The 21,165-nt window shown below is 44.3% G+C and overlaps 2 protein-coding genes and 1 pseudogene across 8 annotated transcripts in view; 2 read left to right on the forward strand and 1 right to left on the reverse strand.

Annotated features, from left to right (window-relative positions):
• Positions 1–1,014: 1,014 nt before the first annotated feature.
• Positions 1,015–4,965, forward strand: RPL6 (ribosomal protein L6). The gene is made up of 6 exons (XM_045844785.1): positions 1,015–1,272; positions 1,368–1,466; positions 2,513–2,656; positions 3,155–3,203; positions 4,158–4,342; positions 4,775–4,965. The coding sequence occupies exons 1-6, from the start codon at positions 1,036–1,038 to the stop codon at positions 4,925–4,927; spliced, it is 867 nt and encodes a 288-aa protein (XP_045700741.1). The 5' UTR covers positions 1,015–1,035; the 3' UTR covers positions 4,928–4,965.
• On the reverse strand, positions 3,224–4,144 carry LOC123822708 (annotated as a pseudogene).
• A 6,770-nt stretch (positions 4,966–11,735) lies between the features above and the next one.
• Positions 11,736–21,165, forward strand: part of HECTD4 (HECT domain E3 ubiquitin protein ligase 4) — a 157,120-nt gene continuing 147,690 nt past the window's right edge. For all 7 annotated transcript variants that reach the window (XM_045844468.1, XM_045844502.1, XM_045844478.1 and 4 more), the window contains exon 1: positions 11,736–12,099. In XM_045844468.1, the coding sequence (XP_045700424.1) occupies positions 11,923–12,099 (177 nt within the window). In that variant the 5' untranslated portion in view covers positions 11,736–11,922. The remainder of the gene's footprint in view (positions 12,100–21,165) is intronic.

Raw genomic sequence — 21,165 nt, forward strand, 5'->3', positions numbered from 1 at the left:
GATGTCCTGGGCCAGGAAGGAAGTGAGGCTCGACCGGCTCCGTGCTTCCTTATACACCGGAAGCCAGTGCCTTAGTTCTTTTTCCCATCTTGCAAGGTAAGAATGGCGTCACTCTTCAGCAATACTCAACTTCGGGTCCCCAATCCTTGGCCATCCGAACCAGGAGGGTATCAAGTGGACACCTGCAAGGGTCAGGCATGCGCGGGGCCAACTGAGAGGCCTCCCCGGCGCTTCATTTGTCTCGCTAGGGTTTGCGGTGGCGCATGAAGAGGGTGAAATGGGTTGCGGTGGACGCTCCGGTCTCCAGCTATTTGCCACTCTCCGGGGCTTGGGGAACGAGGCCTTTCTGGGAATCCGTAGCAGGCCAATGGGTCTGCAGGGACTAGGGCCACGGCGCGCGAGCTCCGAAATCCTGGGTCCAGCTTCCTAAAGACGCCGCGGAGCTTGTCTCAGCCACGTTGGGATTTGGCACCAAGGCCCAGTGCTAGCTTTGCCATCTCCCCACGTCCGCGACCGGAAGTCGCCTCCTGGGCTTGGGGCTTTTTTCAGTCTGTCCAGAGTTTGGACGAATTATGTATATGTGTTCGCCTCCTAAGCTGAATTTTGAATGAGACAATAGGTAGGGTGAAAAAAGCAAAAGCCCTGGAATTAAATAGTTCCAAATTACTGCCTCGTTGCTGTCTAGTTGTGGAGGTTTTCTAAGGCTCCGTGTTTTAAGATTCATAGTTCCCAAAACAGGAATAATGGAATAGGAACTTTTGACCACTAAATATGTAGCAAGCACCTAAAAAGTGTAAGATAGCTTAACATCTTAAGGAACTTTATAGTGTGTTGGGAAGACAGCCACCAAATGAACTATTCCGAGGTGGGTGCACTTGTTCCAGGGAGGCCTGTATCTTACAGGGGGGGGGCTGCAAAGGATGTGGCTACTCGGGGAGGAAGGGTTTGTCTGGGAACCTGTCCTTGTACCGCTTGGATAGTGCCTTGTCATGCAATCATTGGTAAATGCTTTCCTTTAAATATACGTATCGATAGATGGCGGGTGAAAAGACCGAGAAGCCGGATACTAAGGAGAAGAAGCCCCAAGCCAAGAAGGCTGATGCTGGCGGCAAGGTTAAGAAGGGGAACCTCAAGGCTAAGACGCCTAAGAAGGGGAAGCCCCACTGCAGCCGAAACCCTGTCCTGGTCCGAGGGATTGGCAGGTATTCCCGGTCAGCCATGTATTCCCGAAAAGCCATGTACAAGAGGAAATACTCCGCAGCTAAATCCAGGGTAAGGGATGAGAGGAACCGCTGAGCATCACCTTATCTTTTAACCTTAAGGTTTTCGTCTGCCTCTGACGCTATATCGCATTTGTGTCCTGACAGGTTGAAAAGAAAAAGAAGGAGAAAGTTATGGCTACCGTCACTAAGCCAGTTGGTGGCGACAAGAATGGTGGTACTCGGGTGGTTAAACTTCGTAAAATGGTGAGTCTTGGAGGGCACTGAATTGGTTGATTGGTGGAAGCTTGAATACTGTTAGAGGGGTGTGCGTGTGTGTATGCTTGGGTTTTAGAAGTTTGTTTAACAGAAAATGGCTAATGAAGGGAAATGGGTTCCGGGTTTTCCAATTTGGCTTTATCACTCACTGTTTGATGTAAAGTAGAGTTACTTTTCTGTGCTTTTGTTTCTTTGCTGGTAAAACAAAGGTCTGTTGCACGGGGTGGTTGTGAGAATTAAATAATGCATAGAGCCTAGGATGCTGCCCAGCCTGTGGAGGAACTTCCATTATGGAAGTATCCCCAGATTCACTAACACTCTTCACAGTTGACAGTTACTGCCCCAGGAGGGAGGGAAAGTGATGCTTGGATTCCTAGTCAGCAGCGTTTGTGAAGTGGTTTTACTATCAGGTCTTAATGTTTGTGAGCAAAGCAGAACTGTCCACTAACGTGATGCAGTATAGTTACAGACAGGTTACTGTGAGTTACTGGTCATATCTTGGTAGTCTTTGCATGGGGTCCTGTTTTTATAATTGAACTGGCAGTCCTGGTCTAAACTCTCTGGTTTTGTACAGTTTGTTTTCCTTTGAGGATAAAATGGGAGGAATTGTGTTCATGTGACAGATGTGAACACACTTCACTTAAGTCAGAAAACAAGCCCTGCCTCCTTTGTAACACGCAGGATTCTGGGGAAGACAGAAGGGCTTGCGAATCAGTGTTCCACGACGGTATAATGATAGTTTGCCGTGTGATCTCCAAAGCTTGGTTTAATCCCACTTTCACCAGTGTAACTTGCTTGTTTATGTCTTTGCTTGAACACCCAGCTCCTTCAATAAAATGCATTCCACCTTGTATGTAAAGGATAAAAAAGTGTTGGCGTTTCCCCAATTAAAATTTTACTTAGAAATGAAAATGCAACAGTAAATAAAGCATTTCAAATAAGTAAAAGGGTTGTGGCAAAGGTTTCATTGATACTCGGCTCTACAAACCTAATTAGCTTATTTAAACAAAGTTGGGCCTGTGGACTCTCGCCAGCCTAGATACTATCCCACTGAAGACGTGCCTAGAAAGCTGCTGAGCCACGGCAAGAAGCCCTTCAGTCAGCACAAGAGAAAACTGCGGGCCAGCATCACCCCCGGGACCATCCTGATCATCCTCACTGGGCGCCACAGGGGCAAGGTGAGCTGAGCGGCGCCTGGCGTGCGTGATCCGAGGGAGTGCCTTCTGGGTAGGGTTTCCTTGCCGTGCTGACACCAACACCCAGTAACTAGCACAGCGTGTTTTGCCCATTATACTACACACTAGTTTATTACCACTTCCTGCTGTTGGTAATATTCCTGTGACAGATGAATCCGATGCCCCTGTATCCAAAAATTTTTATGTATGTGAGTTACTTCCCTTAGTTTGACTTGCAGGGATGGACTTGCTGAGTTAAAGGATGTTAATTTTTTAGTTGTCAAAGGTAGTGGCTACTCATTATTAAAAAGAGAACAAGCGCACAGCAGTACCGCTCACATCCTAGTGTCACCTGTTCACAGTTTGGTGTCGTCGAGTCCAGGATTGATGCTCAAGTACATATGTAAAGATTTCCTTTACCAAATTGGGACCTGTGGGTTGATTAATTCAGATGTCAGTTCCTAATTGCAGAAACTTTTGGCATTTCTGTTTAATTTACAGAGGGTGATTTTCCTGAAGCAGCTGGGCAGTGGCTTGCTACTTGTCACTGGTAAGAAAATCCTTGATTTTATGTTCTCTGAAACTTGTCTTTTCAAATGCTTACAGTATACACTTTTGCTTCCAGCTGCATGGGAATTTTTAATACTATGAGATTCTGAGCCCCATTTTGTTGCCTTATATACACGAGTTCTAATTTCAGTACCTAAGGTACTGAAATTTTATGTGGCAACATATCAACTGTCATCTAAAATGCAGAATGGTTGGCTACTAGCCTCAAAGAATGGATTTTGTCTAGACTTTGCAATTAGTCTGCCACTGGGCACTAGAATGGAGTTCCTGAACGGGTAAGGGAACCTTTACTGAGACCCCAGGCTCATGGGGTTCAGACAACCTGCGAGCCCAAGGAAGTGGAGGGGCCTTATTTAACCTTCTTGGGGCACAGGTTGTTGGTGTGGCTGCACTTCTTGCAGCAGTTGACAGCGGAGAGGTGCAGGCAGGTGTACCACTGGTGGCAGATCATCTTGTCACAGTTGTACTTCTGGGTGAGCTGTCAGAGGGAGGAGGACTCTCCGGTGCCACGACGCAGACAAAGCACCAAGTGCAGGGTGCCTCTTTCTGAATGTTGTACTCTGAGAGTGCAGCTATCCTGCGGCTGTTTGCTGGCAAAAATCAGATGCCGCTGGTCAGGGGCAGTGCCCTCCTTGTCGTGGATTTCAGCGTTGACGTTTTCACTAGTGTCACTGGGCTCAACTTTGGGGGTGATGGTCTTGCCGGTCAGGGTCTTCACCAAGATCTGCATCTCGGCGTCTGCTGAGGACGCTGCTCAGCCGCCTCGCCGAAGAGAAAGAACGACAAAGTCTTGATGCTGGCAACAGAAAGAGCAGTTTGGGGTTTCTTCAAATCCCGAGAAAAGTTAGAAATTCAGCTCACCTGATTACACCCAAGTCAGTGCTTATACCTTTGCTTCCCCTTTTCCTCATTATATTAACGTTTTCCCCCTTAGGACCTCTGTCCTATAATCGAGTTCCTCTGCGTAGAACACACCAGAAATTTGTCATCGCCACCTCCACTAAACTCGACCTCAGTGGTGTGAAAATCCCCAAGCATCTCACTGATGCCTACTTCAAGAAGAAGAAGCTGCGCAAGCCCAGACACCAGGAGGGGGAGATCTTCGACACCGAGAAAGAGGTGAGCTGCTGTTTCTGCCCTTGCCCCCACAGCCCTGCCTCCCCAGTTTGGGAGTGAAAATAAACAAGGTTAAGTTGTTAAACAAAAAAAGAAAAGAAAAGAAAAACAAAGTTGTAAATAATGAGGATTATCTGCGGAATGATATTGTTCGAGATTCTGCTAATAACAGTTCTTAATGGCAAATGGGAGCTCAACTCAGAATCCTGAGCAGCTTTGACAGAGCTCTGAATCATTGTACATTTTTGTTGGGAAATCATTGTTATTTATCTTAGATGGGTTACTACAGTAAACAAAAGGGTCAGAGCTGGTCTTGTTACATTAAAAATAGGTTGTGTTTTACAGCTCTCCAAGGAAAGTGATGTACCTGAGGTTGAATACTCGACGCGACTCCTTATGAGGTTAATAAGGTTAAATTCTTTTCTCTTTCTTCAGAAATACGAGGTTACGGAGCAGCGCAGGCTCGATCAGAAAGCCGTGGACTCGCAAATTCTGCCAAAAATCAAAGCTATCCCCCAGCTCCAGGGCTACCTCCGCTCGGTGTTTGCTCTCACAAATGGCCTCTATCCTCACAAGATGAAGTTCTGAATTTCTTTTGAAAAACCTAATTAAATAACTGGTCTGTTTCCTTCGTGTCTTTTTTTCTTCCCCTTGTCTCCCTGGTTATGTGGTTTGACTCAGGCAATTTAGTGGGGTGTTAGCCTCTGCTAAGAGGAATGGGGTTACTGGGGTAGAAACAGCTGCAGTGAACTACATCCGCTTTGGATCCACGTTCTAAGCTTCCTTAGGGTCTGGCGTCTCAGCTTTTCCACCCAGCACCCACCACTATAAAACGCATTTCCTCGGTCGTCACTGAACAAGTTAGTGACAAAAAGGTGTGAGGATGAGAGGTGTGGTCTCCAGGTCACAGACTGTCATCCCATTCAGTAATATGATGGCCATTTCTCCCCTCTCTGCTTCTCAGCCACACGCCCCGCATCTTTGCCGTTACTTTATTAAAGCATACAGAGCAAATGAGTATAGTCATGTACCCTCCCTTTTTAAACCAAAAACCTATTATACTGTACATACTGTTACAGATCTATAGATGATATTTTTTGATCACTGCATGAAAAGGGGCCGTCTTTACTGCTACATTGTACAGCAGTCCCCCTTCGTTCTTGGGGGATGTGGTCCAAGAGCTGTAGTGGGTGTCTAAAACCGCGGCTAGTACCAAACCCTGTATCTACTGACTGTCTTTTCATATGTACATACATACCCGTGGTGGCTTATACATTGGATGTAATAAGGTTAATGATGGGACAATTACACGCTGTAGTGGAAGTTACGTGAATGTGGTCTCACAATACTGTATTTCCTCTTGTGATAAGAGATGACAGGACACCCATGTGCTGAGATGAAGTAGGCAGTGTGGCAGTGTTAGGCTGCTGACCTGACAGTAACTCGGGGGGACCGTTGATCTGAGCGATCCCGGGTCACTGAGCCATGACAATGTCCGTGGTTGGGGATTCTCGTCAATTCAAGGGTTTTTGTGGACTAACCGGCTGGCTAGCATAGCAGGGTGGTAATCCATATCCCCAGGGAGTGCCAGAGATTGTATCTCTCAATTTAGGGTTGTGCACGATTTAAAACCAATTGTTAATTTCTGGGATTTCTCATGTATGAGGTATTGATGAACTGGGTAACTGAAACCATGGAAGACAAAACCGTGGATAAGGACTATTGCATGGCCTTCTAGGATATTTGGGTTTCTGTCCTTTGTAATTATATACAGTGTTGTAGTACATAGTAGTAAGTATGCATACAGAGAGCCAAGTAGGTAAGAATGATTTTTGGTGAATTAGAAGATTTATACATTTGAATTTTTGTCAAAATGCCAACTTGCTCTACAGGGGCTGTACCATTTCGCACTCGTGAGAGGGTGCCTGTTTCTCCGGGTTCCCTGAACTCTACGTTTTTGCTAATAGAGGTGAAAAATGGCTCGGCTTGTTTTGGATCTTATTTTTCTCTTTTTCTTTAAGATTTTATTTTTGTTTTTTAGACAGGGGAAGGGTGGGAGAAAGGGAGACACATCAGTGTGTGGTTGCCTCTCTCTCGTCCCCAACTGGGGACCTGGCCCGCAACCCAGGCATGTGCCCTGACTGGGAATCGAACCAGCAGCCCTTTGGTTCACAGGCCCTCACTCAGTTCACCAAGCCACACCAGCAAGGACTGTTTTTCATTTTTTAAAGTCAGCTCCCACTCCAGGCGACCACTGATAGAATTTCCGTCCCTGTAGTTTTTCCTTTTTCAGAGCGTCATGCAACATGCTAAATCTTACTACATCTTTGAGATTCATGTTCATGGTTCAGTAGGTCTTTTTGTCAGTATTCGGCTGTATCAAATGTACCACTACTTTAAAATTGAGCCATTGAAAGACGCTTGTGTTTTTTACAGTTATTGGAGAGTGTTAATAAAGCAACTGAATTGCATACGGGTTTTTGTGTGGACATAGTTTTCATTCCTCTTCAGTGAGAATAAATTACAGTCACCATACTGTACGTTACACCCTCATGTTTGTCTTTTTTATGTTCTGGCCATTGCAGTAGGATATTCCTTTCCCCCACCTGACTACAACCATCCCTTTGGGTTAGCTCTATTGACATTTGGAGCTGGACAGTTTTTGTTGGGGGGGTGGGGTTTCTGTTCTGTGCATTGTAGAATGTTTAACAGCGTCTGTGGCCTCTACCCATTAAGGCCCGTAGCACCCAAACTCCCATCATGATGGTAAAAGTCATCTTCAGGCCGCGCCAAATGTCCTCTTGTAGGTGAAATCTCCAGTTAAAACCTCCCTAGAGCTCCTGGCCCCCCAAATACGGATCAGGTACCTCTGCCCTGAACTTCCACATCAGACGTGCTTCCTGCAGCATAATGTCCCGATTACTTGTCTTCTCACCCATTAGAGTTTCAGCTTCTTGAGGATAGGAGCTATGACTTAGCTTAAGGGCCTAGCAGAGAGGAGGAACTTAACTCCTTGTTGGATGAAAGATTTCCACAGGTAAGTTTCTAGAAGTGGAATAATGGATCAGAAGGCATGGTCCTTGTATGACTTCTGCACAGGCGTAGCCAAAGTGCCTTACTGAGAAGACCATGCTGATTTGTGTTTACCCCAGAGCTTTGCCATCCTGGGTTCAAATGACTTTTCCGAGGTGGCACACAAAGGAACTGAGACCCCAACCCGCCCGGGCAGACCATGATTCGAGCACCACACACACTGCATTTCATGCAAGTGCTTTTCTTTGGGTTACTAAATTTCCCCCACCACCCTCTTGTTTATTTAGCTAACTCATACACATCAGTTCCCAGCATTCAATGCGACGTCCTCAGGGACACTTCCCCACTTTTCAGACCAGGTTGCAGGACATCTCATCCCCTTTGGAATCACTTGTATCAAATCGCTTCCCATCCTAAGCTTCCTGAGACAGGGAAGCTACCTGTCTCCTACGAACCTAGCTTGCACAAATCAGGCAAAGTAAATGTTGAATGGATGAAAACAGTGTTTGCTTTTCCTCGGGTGCAAGCTCTGTGATCGTGTCTTTTGCCCACTTTTCTTTTGCGGGGGCTACTGGTTCCTAATCTGTTTTCACAGCCTGGCAGTTTTTGCAAATTTACAACTTCAAATTGAAAATTCTGGTGCAGCAAGCCCCCTTAATGCCCACAGAGGGGCGCAGGAGAACATGGCATCCTCGGGGCACCAGCATGCTGGTTTCTCTGAAGAGAGCTGCTCTTAATGCGGCTTTTCATCAATGTGGAGGTTTGTCCCTTAGCTACGGTAATTCAAAGGCTCCAAGGAGATTTTCTCCCTCTTCGTTTTCAAATATCTTTCATTGGATTTCTTTTTCCTGCTGCCTCAGCCTAGTAGATCCACCCATGAGCTGAGAGAATATTTGGAAAACAAACAAAAAAGAACAGGACTTACCATGTCCCTTGGAAAAAAGATTTTGAGTAGGTGTATGTTTCCTCTTTGAGATAGTGATTAGTGAGATGGAAATAATCAATCTCCCCCACGGATTCTGCCCGTGTGTGTGTGTGTGTGTGTGTGTGTGTTTTCTTTGTGTTTTGAAAGACCTTAAAAATTAACATGGCTGCTTTTTTTTTTTCTAAGCTATTTCGAGCTCTATTAGGCTTATCAAGGGCTACTTATCTTCATGCCACACTCGCATTTTCCTGAGCCTGGTAAGGATTACAGACTCATTTTAGACAGTCAGCTGGTGCAGAAAAGCCCACAGAAGGGAGAGATATTGCAAATCCCAGAGGGGCCCCTTCGGGGCAGCAGGGAGATGGTCTCCATCAACAAGCTTGCTCCCTCTTGGGGTGATGCCTCCCAGGGGAAACTGAGTCCTACCTCCTAAGAGCTATCCACCCTGCTTTCTCGGGTTTCTTTACTTCCAAGTTAAAGTTGCCAGCACCTTTTCTTGTTCCTTTTCCCATTTTGACACCTCATTCTCAAATGGAAGCATGGAAAGGACAATTCCAAAGAGAAGGAGTCATAAACCAGAACACTTTCTGAGTCTATGAATGGATGTTTTTCTGTGTGCATGGTGTGTGGTTGTGAGTGTGTGTATGTGTCTTGTCTTGACTAAATTTAGATTCTCTGCCTCCAGGCTTCCAGCACCAAGTTCTTTTAACCAGGAACTTTCTTTGTCTTGCTGATCCATTCTAGAAATTCCCAGTAAATGGTTTCTTTCCAGAGGGGGTTCTATAAATATTAATTCATCAGCAGCCTCATCATGGTACGGTGGCAGCCATGTGGTCCTATGACTAATTAATTACTGTTGCTAAAATATTAAATAACTACTCATTATGCAGTACAAAGACTTTCAGTCCTGGATATGTGCTGTTTTCACTAACAGGGCTGAAGGACAATAGTTCCTGGACATCTTGACTCCTGATCTTGAAATATAAACAGTAAAATCAGGAGAATTTGTCTCTGAGCTGCACAAGATGGTTATTTATTTAGATCTACTAGGGGCTTAAAAATGCTTGACTAAATATCATGGAAATGAAATTAATCATTGTAAGGAGCATGAGATTGTTGCAACAGTACAATGTATACGAATTATTTATTTGGGAGGGAGGCAGTGCAGGATGGAGCCAGCTATGGATGGGTTCAAGTGTCCATCCTGCCAATCCCTAAGTTGATGCAAGTCACTTAATTATTAGCCTTGTAAAATGGGGCTATTAATGAAAACTCTGAAGGGTGTTATGACAGATAAATGAATGAATACACCTTCACTCTTAGGTGCTCAATAGCTTTTATTTTTTATTTTTACTTTTTTCAAAAGTATGCATGTTCTAGAAAGAAAACTTGGGCACCTAAGAAAACATCCAAAGCAAAAAAACAAACAACAAAAAAACAGCCCCACACATTCCCCAGCTGCTTGTAAATGCACTGCTGAGAGTCACCCAAATGTTATCAGGCGTAATACCGTCCCAGACTTTTATTCTACACCTATGTTCATACATGCATGTAATTTGAAAAATGCAATCATACTATAAATACAATTCAATTTCAAAATATCCTCACTGTTTTGGCTAGATTTTTTTCCATTATCAATATATCATGGACATTCACTCATGTCAATATTCTTCATAAATGTTATTTTAAATGGCTTCATAATATTCCATATCATGGATATACCATTATTATAGTTAACCAATCTCATATTGTTGGATATTTTTCCTGATTATAATTTTCCTTCTTATGAACAATACTAAGCTGAACACCCCTGAATGTGTGTGTGTGTGTGTGTGTGTGTGTGTGTGTGTGTATGGCTATGGATCTAATTATTTCCTTTGGACAACTCCCTCAAAATTGAATTGCTGGATCAAGAGGTAGGTACCTTAATGTTCTTCTGATTCATTTATCATGTATTATTTTTTAATTTTTTATTTTTGAGAGCAGTTTTAGGTTCACAGCAAAATTGAGAGGCAGGTACAGATATTTCCCATGTATCCACTGCTCCCACACGTGCGTAGTCTTCCCAATTATTAACATCTGGCACGAGAGTGGTACATTTGTTACAGTGGATGAACCTACACTGACACATTATGGCCCAAAGGCCATTGTTTCCATAAGGTTTCAGTCTTGCTGTTGTATCTTTGTGGGTTTGGACAAATGTATAATGGCATGCGTCCGCCATTAAGGTAACATACAGTGTACTTTCACTACCCTAAAGATCTTCAGTACTCTACCAGTGATCTTTTTTATTGTCTCCATAGTTTTGACTTTTACAGAATGTCATATAGTTGAAATCATGAAGTATGTATGCTTTCAAATGGGCTTTTTTCTCTTAGTAATATGCATTTAAGATTCCTCAAGTCATCTCTTTTCAGTGCCAAATAATATCCCACTGTCTGGATGCGTTAGAGTTTATTTATCCATTAATCTACTGAAGGACATCTTGGTTACTTCCAAGTTTTGGCCATTATGAATAAAGCTGCTATAAACATCCATGTTCAGGTTTTTTGTGGACACACATTTTCAAGTCCTTTGATACAAAGGAGTGCTTTATTTTTTGTAAGTCTAAAAGCAATATAAAGATAACATTCTCATTTCAACCATTTTAGACCAGTCCCCTCTGTTTGGCTACTCACATTAACAATTTGTTATGTTTTCTCCCACACATTTTTCTCAACACATACAGTTCTTTCCTGCTTTAATAAAAACAGGATGGTGTGCATATTTTTAAGGTGTATGTCAATCCGTGTTGAATGTCGATAAAATATAACGATAGTTTTAACTTCCATTCAGGGATCATTTAGTAAGTGCCAGACAGTAGGCACCAAGCATTGTGACTGGTGTTTTCACTGTTTTGAGTGCTTATTAGGTACTAGACTTTTCAGTTACTATGAAGTATCTACTGAGAGGTTCTACCAATATGAACAAGTTTGCAGCGCCTACTCTGTGCCATATGTTTTTTCATATATCACATTTGAACGTGAAAGCAGGGAGTGAACCTCCATGCTCTGCCCAGGGTCGGGGCTCTTGTCTGAGCAAGGGGTGCACACCTGAGTACGGGAAGGAGAGGAGGTGGTGGCCTCTTTCCCAGGTGAACTGTAGACCCAGGGCGTCCTCAAATGGCTAGGGAAAGAAGGGGAGGGGAAGGGCCATCCGAGGGTAAAATGAATTGAAAGGCGACGTGGAGGTCCCGCAGACCCAGTTCCCGGGACTGTCAGGCTGTGGGCGGGGCCATCGGTGGGCGGGGCCGGCATTGTCCGCTCCGCGGGGCATGCCGGGAGCCCCCGCCCCCAACATGGCGTCTCACTGACAGTTGGCTGCCGAGCGCCGGAGGCGGATCCTGCTCCTCAGGGCGGCGGCGGTGGCAGTGGCGGTGGCTGCGGGGCCGGGGTCTCCGGGGCCGGGGGGGTGGGGGGATGGCGGCTCGGACCGCCTAGGGCGGAGCTGCACGGGCGAGGCGGCAAGCGGGGCGTTGCAGGCGGGCGCGGCTGCTGCTGCCATGGACTGGTAATCGCGGTGACTCCTGCTCGCGACTCCCCGGGCCGGGCGGCTGCGCCTCTCCGTCAGCCCCTCAGCCGGGGCCATGGGCTCGTCGGCGGCCGCGGCAGCTGCTGCGGCGGCTGCCGCGGACTCGGCGCAGTGGCTCTCAGTGAAAGAAGAGACCATCTTTCTGCATGACGGGCTGATCCGCGTCACCGACCTGGCCGAGCTGCCTAGTGAGATCCTCGGGGCCCCGGAGGCCGCCGACACCGACCTGGAGGTGAGCGAGGTTGCCCCCCTGGTTTCCGCCGTCAGCCCATCAGCCCCGCACCTCCGGGGTTTGGGCTCTCCCACCCCAGCCCGGAGGCCCCGAGAGCTGCCGGGGCAGGTGTGTGTGGGCGCGCGGCAGGCAGGTGGGGGACCTGCGGGTCTGCAGCGCGTCCTTCTCCCTCCCTCCCTGCTCGCATCCTCAGGCCCTCTGGGGATTTCATCCGTGGTTTCATTTGGAACGATCCGACACCCGGCATTTTATTAGACTCTCACCCCGCTGGGCCTTCACGCCCTGGAGGAGCCTCTGCTGCCTCCCCTGCCCTCCCTCTCCTCCCCCACGGACCCCCGGACTCACTTCCAGGGCACACCCAGGTTGCTCATCTTTGGGGACATTTTAATTTTAACGTTGTATGTCTGTCTCCCCGCTCTCCTTCCCCAGTTCTGTGTTGATTCACGCCCACCCCCCCCAACCCCCCCACGGGAGAGGTTAGTGGCAGCTGCCGGTCCGCGGTGGGCAATCCAGCAACTTCTGTGTGTCATGCCTCGGATTGACATGGGGCCTTTGTCAGGGAAGCGGGCGGTGTGGACAGCGAGGGGGATGCTACAGCGGCCTCCGTGCGCCCTCCGCGAAGGGTCACGGGCGCTTTAGGCCAGAAGGCCTTTTCGTGAGCGCAGGGGTCGCGGAGAAGCACGGGCTTAGGAGCCTTGGCAGGTGCAAAAGCAAATCTCAGCAATTGTGCCCCTGCTGTGGGGGCAGGAGGAAACCAAATATGCTTGGGTGATGGGAACTTTCCATCGACTGCACTTGGTTTCCCCTTAGCCCAGAGGTGGGAATACCGGCTCTTTCGTTTCATCGTTTCATCGAGGCCACCGAGGCTGACACTGCCCCCTTCCACTTTGTCACTTGGTGGAATGACATTTTGATGTGTAGGTAGCATGGAGTGTCATGACATTCTTATCGTCGCAAAGAAGACTCTGGGGTAGGGCGCAGAGAGGATGGCCTGTCTTCTGGCTATAAACGGAATGCGAGGAATCTTTTGTGTTTTGCGGTTTTGCATGCACTTTGGCTTTCAGCACAACGGACATTTATAGAAATGGATTAAACCCCATTACTGTGCTTCTGGAAGCGGCAGTGATCAGATCTCGTTGCCTGAGACATTTGGACGTGCCTGAGATGCGAAAACGTTCCACTGTATTTTGTGTCTGGATTTGAGGTTGAGGTTGCAGCATTCTCATTGTGAACTCTTGATTTATTTTACAGTCTGACCACCAAAAAAAAAAAAAAAAGGAAGATACAAGTTGGTGGGGAATTCCTAACACTGAATTGTAGTTTTATTGTGTCTCATTTGGGCCTGTTCTATAAAAAGCAAGGTGTGTCTGATGTCTTATCTGCCTGAAAACTCAGGGATAATATGTTATGATGGTGGAAGCTTTTGACTTAACTGACTGTGTTGTATTTGAAGATATGGGGCGTAAATGCTCTTTCTTCATTAGAGATTAATCTTAAGTTCACAGATCAAAAAAATGAATCTATGTCATTTATTTGTTTTTAGGATTAAAAAGAGTAGTGGTGAAAAATACCCGAGTTGTTAAGACGGTTTTCCTAAGATGTTTACTGTATAAATGTGTTGAGTGAATTTGTCAGCTATTTCCTCAGAAGAATGATTTTAAACAAAAGGACATCTGTAGCCTGATAGATTAACAAAAAAAACCCTTAAAAATTTTTTGGTCTGACCTATTAGGAACCAATATGTGCATGTAAGGGTGATAAACATTTATGACTGGCAGTTGTGAAGAACTCTTTTCATTTCTTTCCACATGTTATGTAGGCTATGTAGCATCAGGAGAAATGTGTGGCTAAGAATATTTTTTGTGGTGACTAAATTTGTATTTGTGTGAGTGTGTTTGCATTTAATTATTTAATTGTAATAATCTTGATTAAATGTATCCTTTGTGTCAGGCCTCATCCTTTTAAATTCTCAAAAGGATCCTTCTAGCTACATATTGTTACCCATTGTAACAATTGTAAATATTGTACCCATTGTACAGATGAGGCAAGTCAAGTGCAGAGCAGGTATGTAACTTGCTCAAGATTACTCATAGAGAAGTGGGTCTGGACATGAATCCCAGGACTGTTGGTCTCAAACACATGCCTTCATGCAGAGAGAGAGGAAGGGAAAGAAAGAGAAACATTGATTTGTTGTTTCACTTACTTACGCATTTATTGGCTGCTGCTTGTATGTGCCCTGGCCCAGGATCAAACCCATAAACTTGGTGTATTGGGATGAGACCCTAAACAAGCGACCTACCCAGCTGGGATGATGATGGTCCTTTTCACCAGGGCTTTATAGTTCTGTAGAATCCTTCAGTTATTCATTTTTCATTTTGGGAGGTGAGACTCAAACTAAACTAATTTATAGTTGGTAACCTTAATGCAGAAGAGGCACTAGTGCCCTGGCTGGTGTGGCTCAGTGGGTTGGGTGCCGCCCTGCAAACGGAAAGGTTGCTGGTTAGTGTCCTGGTCAGGACATGTGCCTGCGTTGCGGGCCAGGTCTCCAGCTGGGGCTTGTGAGAGGCAACCGATCCATGTTTCTTTTGCACATCAGTGTTTCTTTCTCTCTCTTTCTCCCTCCCTTCCTCTCTGTCTAAAAATAAATAGATAAAATCTTTAAAAAAAACCCTGCTCTAGTGAACATTTGTGATCTTGCTTCCCAGCAGTTGTCATCAGCTTGGCTCAAATAAAGTCTTACAAAAATTTTTTTAAAAATTGCATTAACTGCAATATAGTTTCAGATTTTTAGAGCAAAAAGTCCTTAGCGATAATAATTTCTCTCATTTTAGAGAGAAGTTACCTGAGGTGAGGAGTGATTATGACTTGGTCGCCATAGTGTAGCTAGTTTTGGAAGGGCAGAGGATTGAACCCTAGCTTTCCTGACTTTAAATTCGTGGGGATTTTTTTTCACTCAGTGAGTAATGCTGCTCAGAGTTAACTGTCAATATGAAAAAAGAACCCATCCTGAGGAGCACATTAACATGAACTCAGTGTTTTAATTTAAGCAAGAGATGAGCATTTGAATTAAGAGCCTTTTCTGCAATAAATTCTAAAAGAAAGTGTTTAAGTCAGATAGTGTTTAATCGACAAATTTATTCAGTGAGTATTTGTGGAATTCAGGAGTGAGAGGGGCCCACTGTCGCAGGTGTTGGGGACATAGAATGGGATTTTTAAAAAAATCCTTATTCTTAAAATGCTTTTATTTTAGTGGGAGGATATAGACAATAACAAATCATCAAATATAGAACATAAATGGCAAATGATAAGTGCCGTGGAGAAAAGTACAGCTGGGAGAGGAGGTGGGGGGTGATCGTGCAGGAGGGCTTTATTCTGCACAGGGTGAGCAGGAGAGGAAGGCCCAGGATGGCTTTTGAGCAGAGACCTGAAGGAAGTGAGAGTACCATATGGCTCCTGGGGAAAGTTCTCTCCAGCAGCTGACAGCAAGAGCCAAGTCCCTGAGAGGGAAGCATCCTCAGCATCCCCAGTTTAGAGCTCTGAGCCTCGTCAGCAAAGGGGAGAGGATGGTGATAGGAGGCGGTGGGTGGAGGGAGATGCACACCAAGCAGGGCCTTGTAGATAAGGACTTTGCCTCACTGTGTGTGAATTAAAAATGCAGAGTGAGGCTCTTTCTTGGCCTTTAAAATAGCTATCTGTATTTAATTTTGCATTGCTGGCAAAAGCAAAACGCATGTGGGAAATTATTATTATTATTATTGTTGTTGTTGTTGTGACAGTCGGATTTTTTAAAATTTATTTATTTTTAGAGAGGGAAGGGAGGGAGAAAGAGAGAGAGAGAAACATTAATGTGCAGTTGCTGGGGGCCGTGGCCTGCAATCCAGGTATGTGCCCTGACTGGGAATTGAACCTGCGATGCTTTGGTTCGCAGCCCAAGCTCAATCCACTGAGCTACTCCAGCCAGGGCTTGGAAATTATTTTTAAGAGTTTAAGTAAACATAAATTTAAAAGAAATTAAAAAACAATAGCTCCAAAATACCCACTCAAATATTGTTGAATTTTGCATTGTATTTCTTAGAACATTAGTCTTTTTAAAATAAAGTGAATTTATTTGTTTGTTTGTTTTAAAGCAGTAGCTCATTTGTGAAAGTGCCAAAAGGTTTCTGCTTCTTATCTCATTTTTCTCTGCAAACTCCAGGTGGGGCCAGGCATCATGCATATGGATGTCGACAGAGATGCTAATTGACTTGCCCAAGGTGGCCAAGATATTTTTACCTTATTGTAAAAAATACAATAATTTTGAACCCAAGCATTTTGGTTAGTGTTTCTTGTGTTGTATTGTATTTGTTTATAAGGATCCCCCTTCCGCCCCCGCCACACACATACCAGAGTTGAACATGAATGCACCTTTATTTGTGATCGCCAGAAACTGTCCAACAGGTGAATGGATAAACAAGTGTGGTACATCCATATGGTAAGTCCTACTCAGCAATAAAAATAAATGAACTGTTGATATTCACAACATAGATTTATGCTGAGAACCCAAACAGGAGCACATTTCTATGGAAATTATAGGTGACACAAACGGATCTGTAGTGACAGAAAACAGACCAGTGTTGCCTGGAGATGGAGGCTGGCAGGCAGGGGTCAGAGAGTGGGCGGCAGAGGAGCCTCAGGAACCTTTGGGGGTGATGGTTATGATCCCTGTTTGATGGTGGTGATGGTTTCATGGTCGTGTGTTTCATGTGTCAAAATGTATCAAACGGTATGCCTTAAATGTGCTTTATTTCATGCCAGTTATACCTTAATAAAACAAACAAAGCCCCACACAGCCCCAGAGTGCTTTGCTGATATTTAGGAAATGAAAAAAGGCTCAGCAAGGGTTTTTGTTTGTTGTTCCTTACTGGTTTTTTGCTTTGTTTTGTTTTGATTTTTTCATGTAAGGGAAGCAGAATTTGGGTTTGGAGCTAATCATCTGAAATAGTCAAGGCTTTGGGTACTTAGGATACACTCAAGTGAAATTTTTAAGACAATATTTAGATTTATAAAGGTTGATCTGTTCTCTAGCATGTTTATCCCTTGGTTAAAATTCTTTAGAAAGTGTTTATGTGTTTTTTTAGATTTCTAAATTCTATAGAAGTGTTACTGGATAAATGAGTAAGCTACCTTTGTTTATCTGAAGAATTAATTACCATGTAATTAATGAGCACTGGAATAAGAGTTACTGAATCTTGGTGCAGAGCTCTGTGAGCCTGGGCGAATGGCTCAGACGCTCTCAGGCTTGGCTGACGGGCTGCGAAGTTAGCACGAAGTATCTGAGGACTGTGGGAGGCAGTACTGTCTAGAGGTCAAAGGCAGGCTCAAAGAGTCAGGCTGGGATTGTAATTCTAGCTCTGCCCCTTACTAGCTGTGTGACCTTGGGCAAGTTCCATACCTTTAGTAATCCCTGGTTTCTTCTTCCACTGCAGCTTCTTTGTCATCACTGTCACCACCACCATGACAACAGTGTCAGCATATTGTATGCCAGGCTCGGTGCTAATCACTTCCCACACATTAACCCATTTAACCCTCACAAAGACCTTATGAGGCTGGTACTGTTGTTGTCCTTATCTTACAAAGAGGACCTGTGGCACTGAAGCAGAGGGACTTGGCAAAGTTCATGCTGTCAGTGGCAAAACTGAGACCGAAGTAGGTCTGACTCCAGTCCAGGGTCCAGGGTCTGAAACCATGGTGCTAGACCATGTCATCACCTTTAAGAGGGGGGTAATAACAAGGCTGATGTAAGAATTAGCTAGGGAGGAATGTGCTTATTATGCACGATCACTGTGTGGGCTCCATACGATGCTATGTTCCTGGAAGGTGAAGCTTGTGCTTACTCACTCAGCGCCCACTGTATGTGAAAGCAAGTGGTCCTATCAACAGAATCTCTTTCTTTAGTAGTGGGCAGTGGAGATAGTGGGGTGTGTGTGTTAGTGTGTGTGTGTGAGCGTGTGTGAAAGAAAGAGAGATATTGATTGATTCAGTGAGAGACTCCTCTGGAATTTTCTTCGTTCCCACTTTATTTGCAATATAGCTAGGCAGATGAGATAACAGACAGTCTTGATTTCAGTTTTCCTCCAATTGTTTGCCTAAGGTCTTGCTAAATAAACCAGTTTTGATTGTTATCTGTCTTCTTGGCTTCTACATTGACTGCCACAAAATACCACCTGTTGGCCAGGGCTACTGGGTGATTGTCATCCACCTGTTCTTTCCCAAGTCCTGAGTGTCTGTGGTGATAACTATGAACCTTATGACTGACAATTAGTTGTTGAAAGTGTCCTATGTTTTCTCCTCCCTCCCGCTCTCTGCACCTTGTTTTACAACGGTGGTCTGCTTTGCAAGATGTTTAGACAATAGTCAATGTAGACATGTAAATAACAGCAGGTGAGCAACTGGAGGACAAATGCAGTTATGTCAGAAGGAGAGAAGACAGCAGAAATTGTAAAACGTTTACTCGGATCATGCATTTTTAATATAGCTTATATATCCATTACATTTTTAAAACCTAATACATGAATATATTCTTTAAAAAAATGGAAGTGCCCCAGCTGGTGTGGCTCAGTGGACTGAGTGCTGGCCTGTGAACGGAAGGGTCGCCAGTTCACTTTCCAGTCAATGCACAGGCCTGGGTTGTGGGCCAGGTCCCCATTTGGGGTGTGCAAGAGGCAACCGGTCAATGTATCTCTCACACATCGAAGTTTCTCTCCTTCCCTGTCTCTCTCCCTTCCCCTGTCTCTAAAAATAAATAAATAAAATATAAAAAAAAACACACGGAAATAACAGATGAAACAGAAGTTCCTTTCTGACTACCATCCCTACTCTTGGTCTCCATCTACTCCTCATCCGAGTTAAATCAGGGAGAAACATTTTTTGTATTCAAGACTGTTTTTGAATGTGTATGTTATGTGTCTGTATATACAGAACACTTGGTGATGCTGGACATATTTCTGTAACTTGCTTCTTTAAAAAAACGCAATGATTTTTTGGTCTTTCTATGTCTGTAGGTATCAATCTACCACATTTTTCAAAGTGCTGCATGAGACTCCAGAAATACCATAGTTTATTCGGGCATTGCCCTATTGATGTATGTCTTAGTTTTCTGTTGCTGTGCTAACAAATTATTGCAAGCTTAGTGGCTTAAAACAACACGAACTTATTCTTTTATGTTTTCGGATGCCAGAAGTCAGAAATGAGTCACACTGGGTTAAATTGGGTGTTGGTAGATCTGGTTGCTTCCAGAGACTCTCGGGGAGCACCCTTCCCTCGCCCTTTCCCAGCTTCTAGTGGCCGCCTGTGTTCCTTGGCTTGCGGCCCCTTCCTCCGTCTTCAGAGTTCCTCACCCTACTCTCTGATCTGTCATCATTCCTTTTTTCCTGACTCCTCCCACATTCTTCTCTCAAGGACCCTGTGCCTACATTTAGAGCCCACCAGATAATCCAGTCTCTGTCCATCTCAAGATCCTTAATTTAATCACATCTGCAAAGTCCCCTTTGCCAGCCACAGTCATACCCACAGGTTCTGGGGATTAGGACGTCTTGGGGGGCCATCCTTCAGACTACCACGATGAATATTTTGGTTGGCTTCAGTTTTTCACTATTATAAATGGTCTTTTAGTGCATATCCTTGCAGTAATCCTGTTTTTGTACATGTGGGAGTATTTCTCTAGAGTAATTCCTGAGAAGTAGAATTGCTAGGGTCATAGGTGACCATTTTAAATTTTAATAGATATTGCCAAATTGCTTTCCAAAGAGATCATACCAGTTCATACTCCCAAGTAACAGTGCTTGATAGGACCTCTTTTCCTCACACCTTCAGAGAGATTATTTTAGAGTTCATGGATTTGCTTGAATGTATCATTTGCTTGTCCTGGTTGGTGTGGCTCAGTGGACTGAGTTCCAGCCTGTGAACTGAAATGTTGTTAGTTTGATTCCAGGTCCCAGTTGGGGCATATGAGAGGCAACTGATTGATGTTTTTCTCCCTTTCTTTCTCCCTCCCTTCCCCTCTCTCTAAAAATAAATAAAAATTTAAAAAACATTAAAAAAATTATTATTTGCTTAAGCCAATATTGGGCTTTCACTTGGAGTGAAATGGAGTGGGATATTGGAGTGAAAGCCCAATACTGGCTTAAGCTGCTGCACTGTGGTCAGCCAAACGGAGCCAGAGTTTCTGTTCCTGCGGGCTCGCCGTTATCATATCCCTTCAGAGGACTGCTCCTGTGCTTGATCTCCGTGGCCTTCTGACATACACCCATTTTGGTTAGTAATCCAGTTAATACAGACCATGTCCATATATAGGCAGCAGAGAGCGACAGCTTCTTATACTGATGGTCTGGGGATGCTGCCAGGGGCCAGCAGAGCCAGGGAGCTGTCCACTCTGGGAAGAGACGCACTGGCCCCTAAGTGTGTCAGAGGCCACAGCAACTGTTACACAGACTATTACAACTCAGACTGTCTTCAGATTTTCTCTCTTACATGCCAATATGTGGAGTCATTCTGTTTTTTGACCTATGTGAAAAATAACTGATTTTAAGTTGATTGTATTTTAATGCTGTGTAAAACTTTGGTTATAAAAAAGTGATGCATGAATGTTGTAGAAAATAGAGATAAGACCTAAAAGTATAAGAGGGGAAAGAAATAGCCTTTGATTGCACTATTTAGAAATAGCCATATTAATTAATTTTTTACTATTTTTCTCTTTTTAAATTAAAAATAGTTTTCAACTACAGTCGACAGTCAATATAATTTTACATTAATTACAGATTCTGTTTTTCATATATATAACATTGGAGTTATATGCTCTATGCAGTTTTGTGTCCTTTAATCACTTTTTGGGACTATTTTGTCAAATTAACTTAAAAACATAGTTTTAATGGTTGCAGAGTAATTTATGGTTGTACTGTTGGTGTCCTGTTGTATGTTACTGCTTTTTCTTTACATCTGTTTTAGAGATAATTTAACCTTATAGAAGGCTAAAAGGTTTTTAGCAATTAGAACGTTATTTGTTTAATAGTTTGATAAATCATACATTTG

Source organism: Phyllostomus hastatus, unplaced genomic scaffold (genome assembly GCF_019186645.2).
Source record: "Phyllostomus hastatus isolate PE091 unplaced genomic scaffold, TTU_PhHast_1.1 phas_contig_1162, whole genome shotgun sequence".
In the NCBI taxonomy this organism is placed as follows: Eukaryota; Metazoa; Chordata; class Mammalia; order Chiroptera; family Phyllostomidae; genus Phyllostomus; species Phyllostomus hastatus.

Excerpts from the sequence above, each read along its gene's own strand:
- RPL6 (XM_045844785.1), top strand. The coding sequence starts at position 1,036 with ATGGCGGGTGAAAAGACCGAGAAGCCGGATACTAAGGAGAAGAAGCCC. Across the intron at positions 1,273-1,367 it reads ACTCCGCAGCTAAATCCAGG|GTTGAAAAGAAAAAGAAGGA; the intron begins GTAAGGGATGAG and ends GTGTCCTGACAG. Across the intron at positions 4,343-4,774 it reads TCTTCGACACCGAGAAAGAG|AAATACGAGGTTACGGAGCA; the intron begins GTGAGCTGCTGT and ends CTCTTTCTTCAG.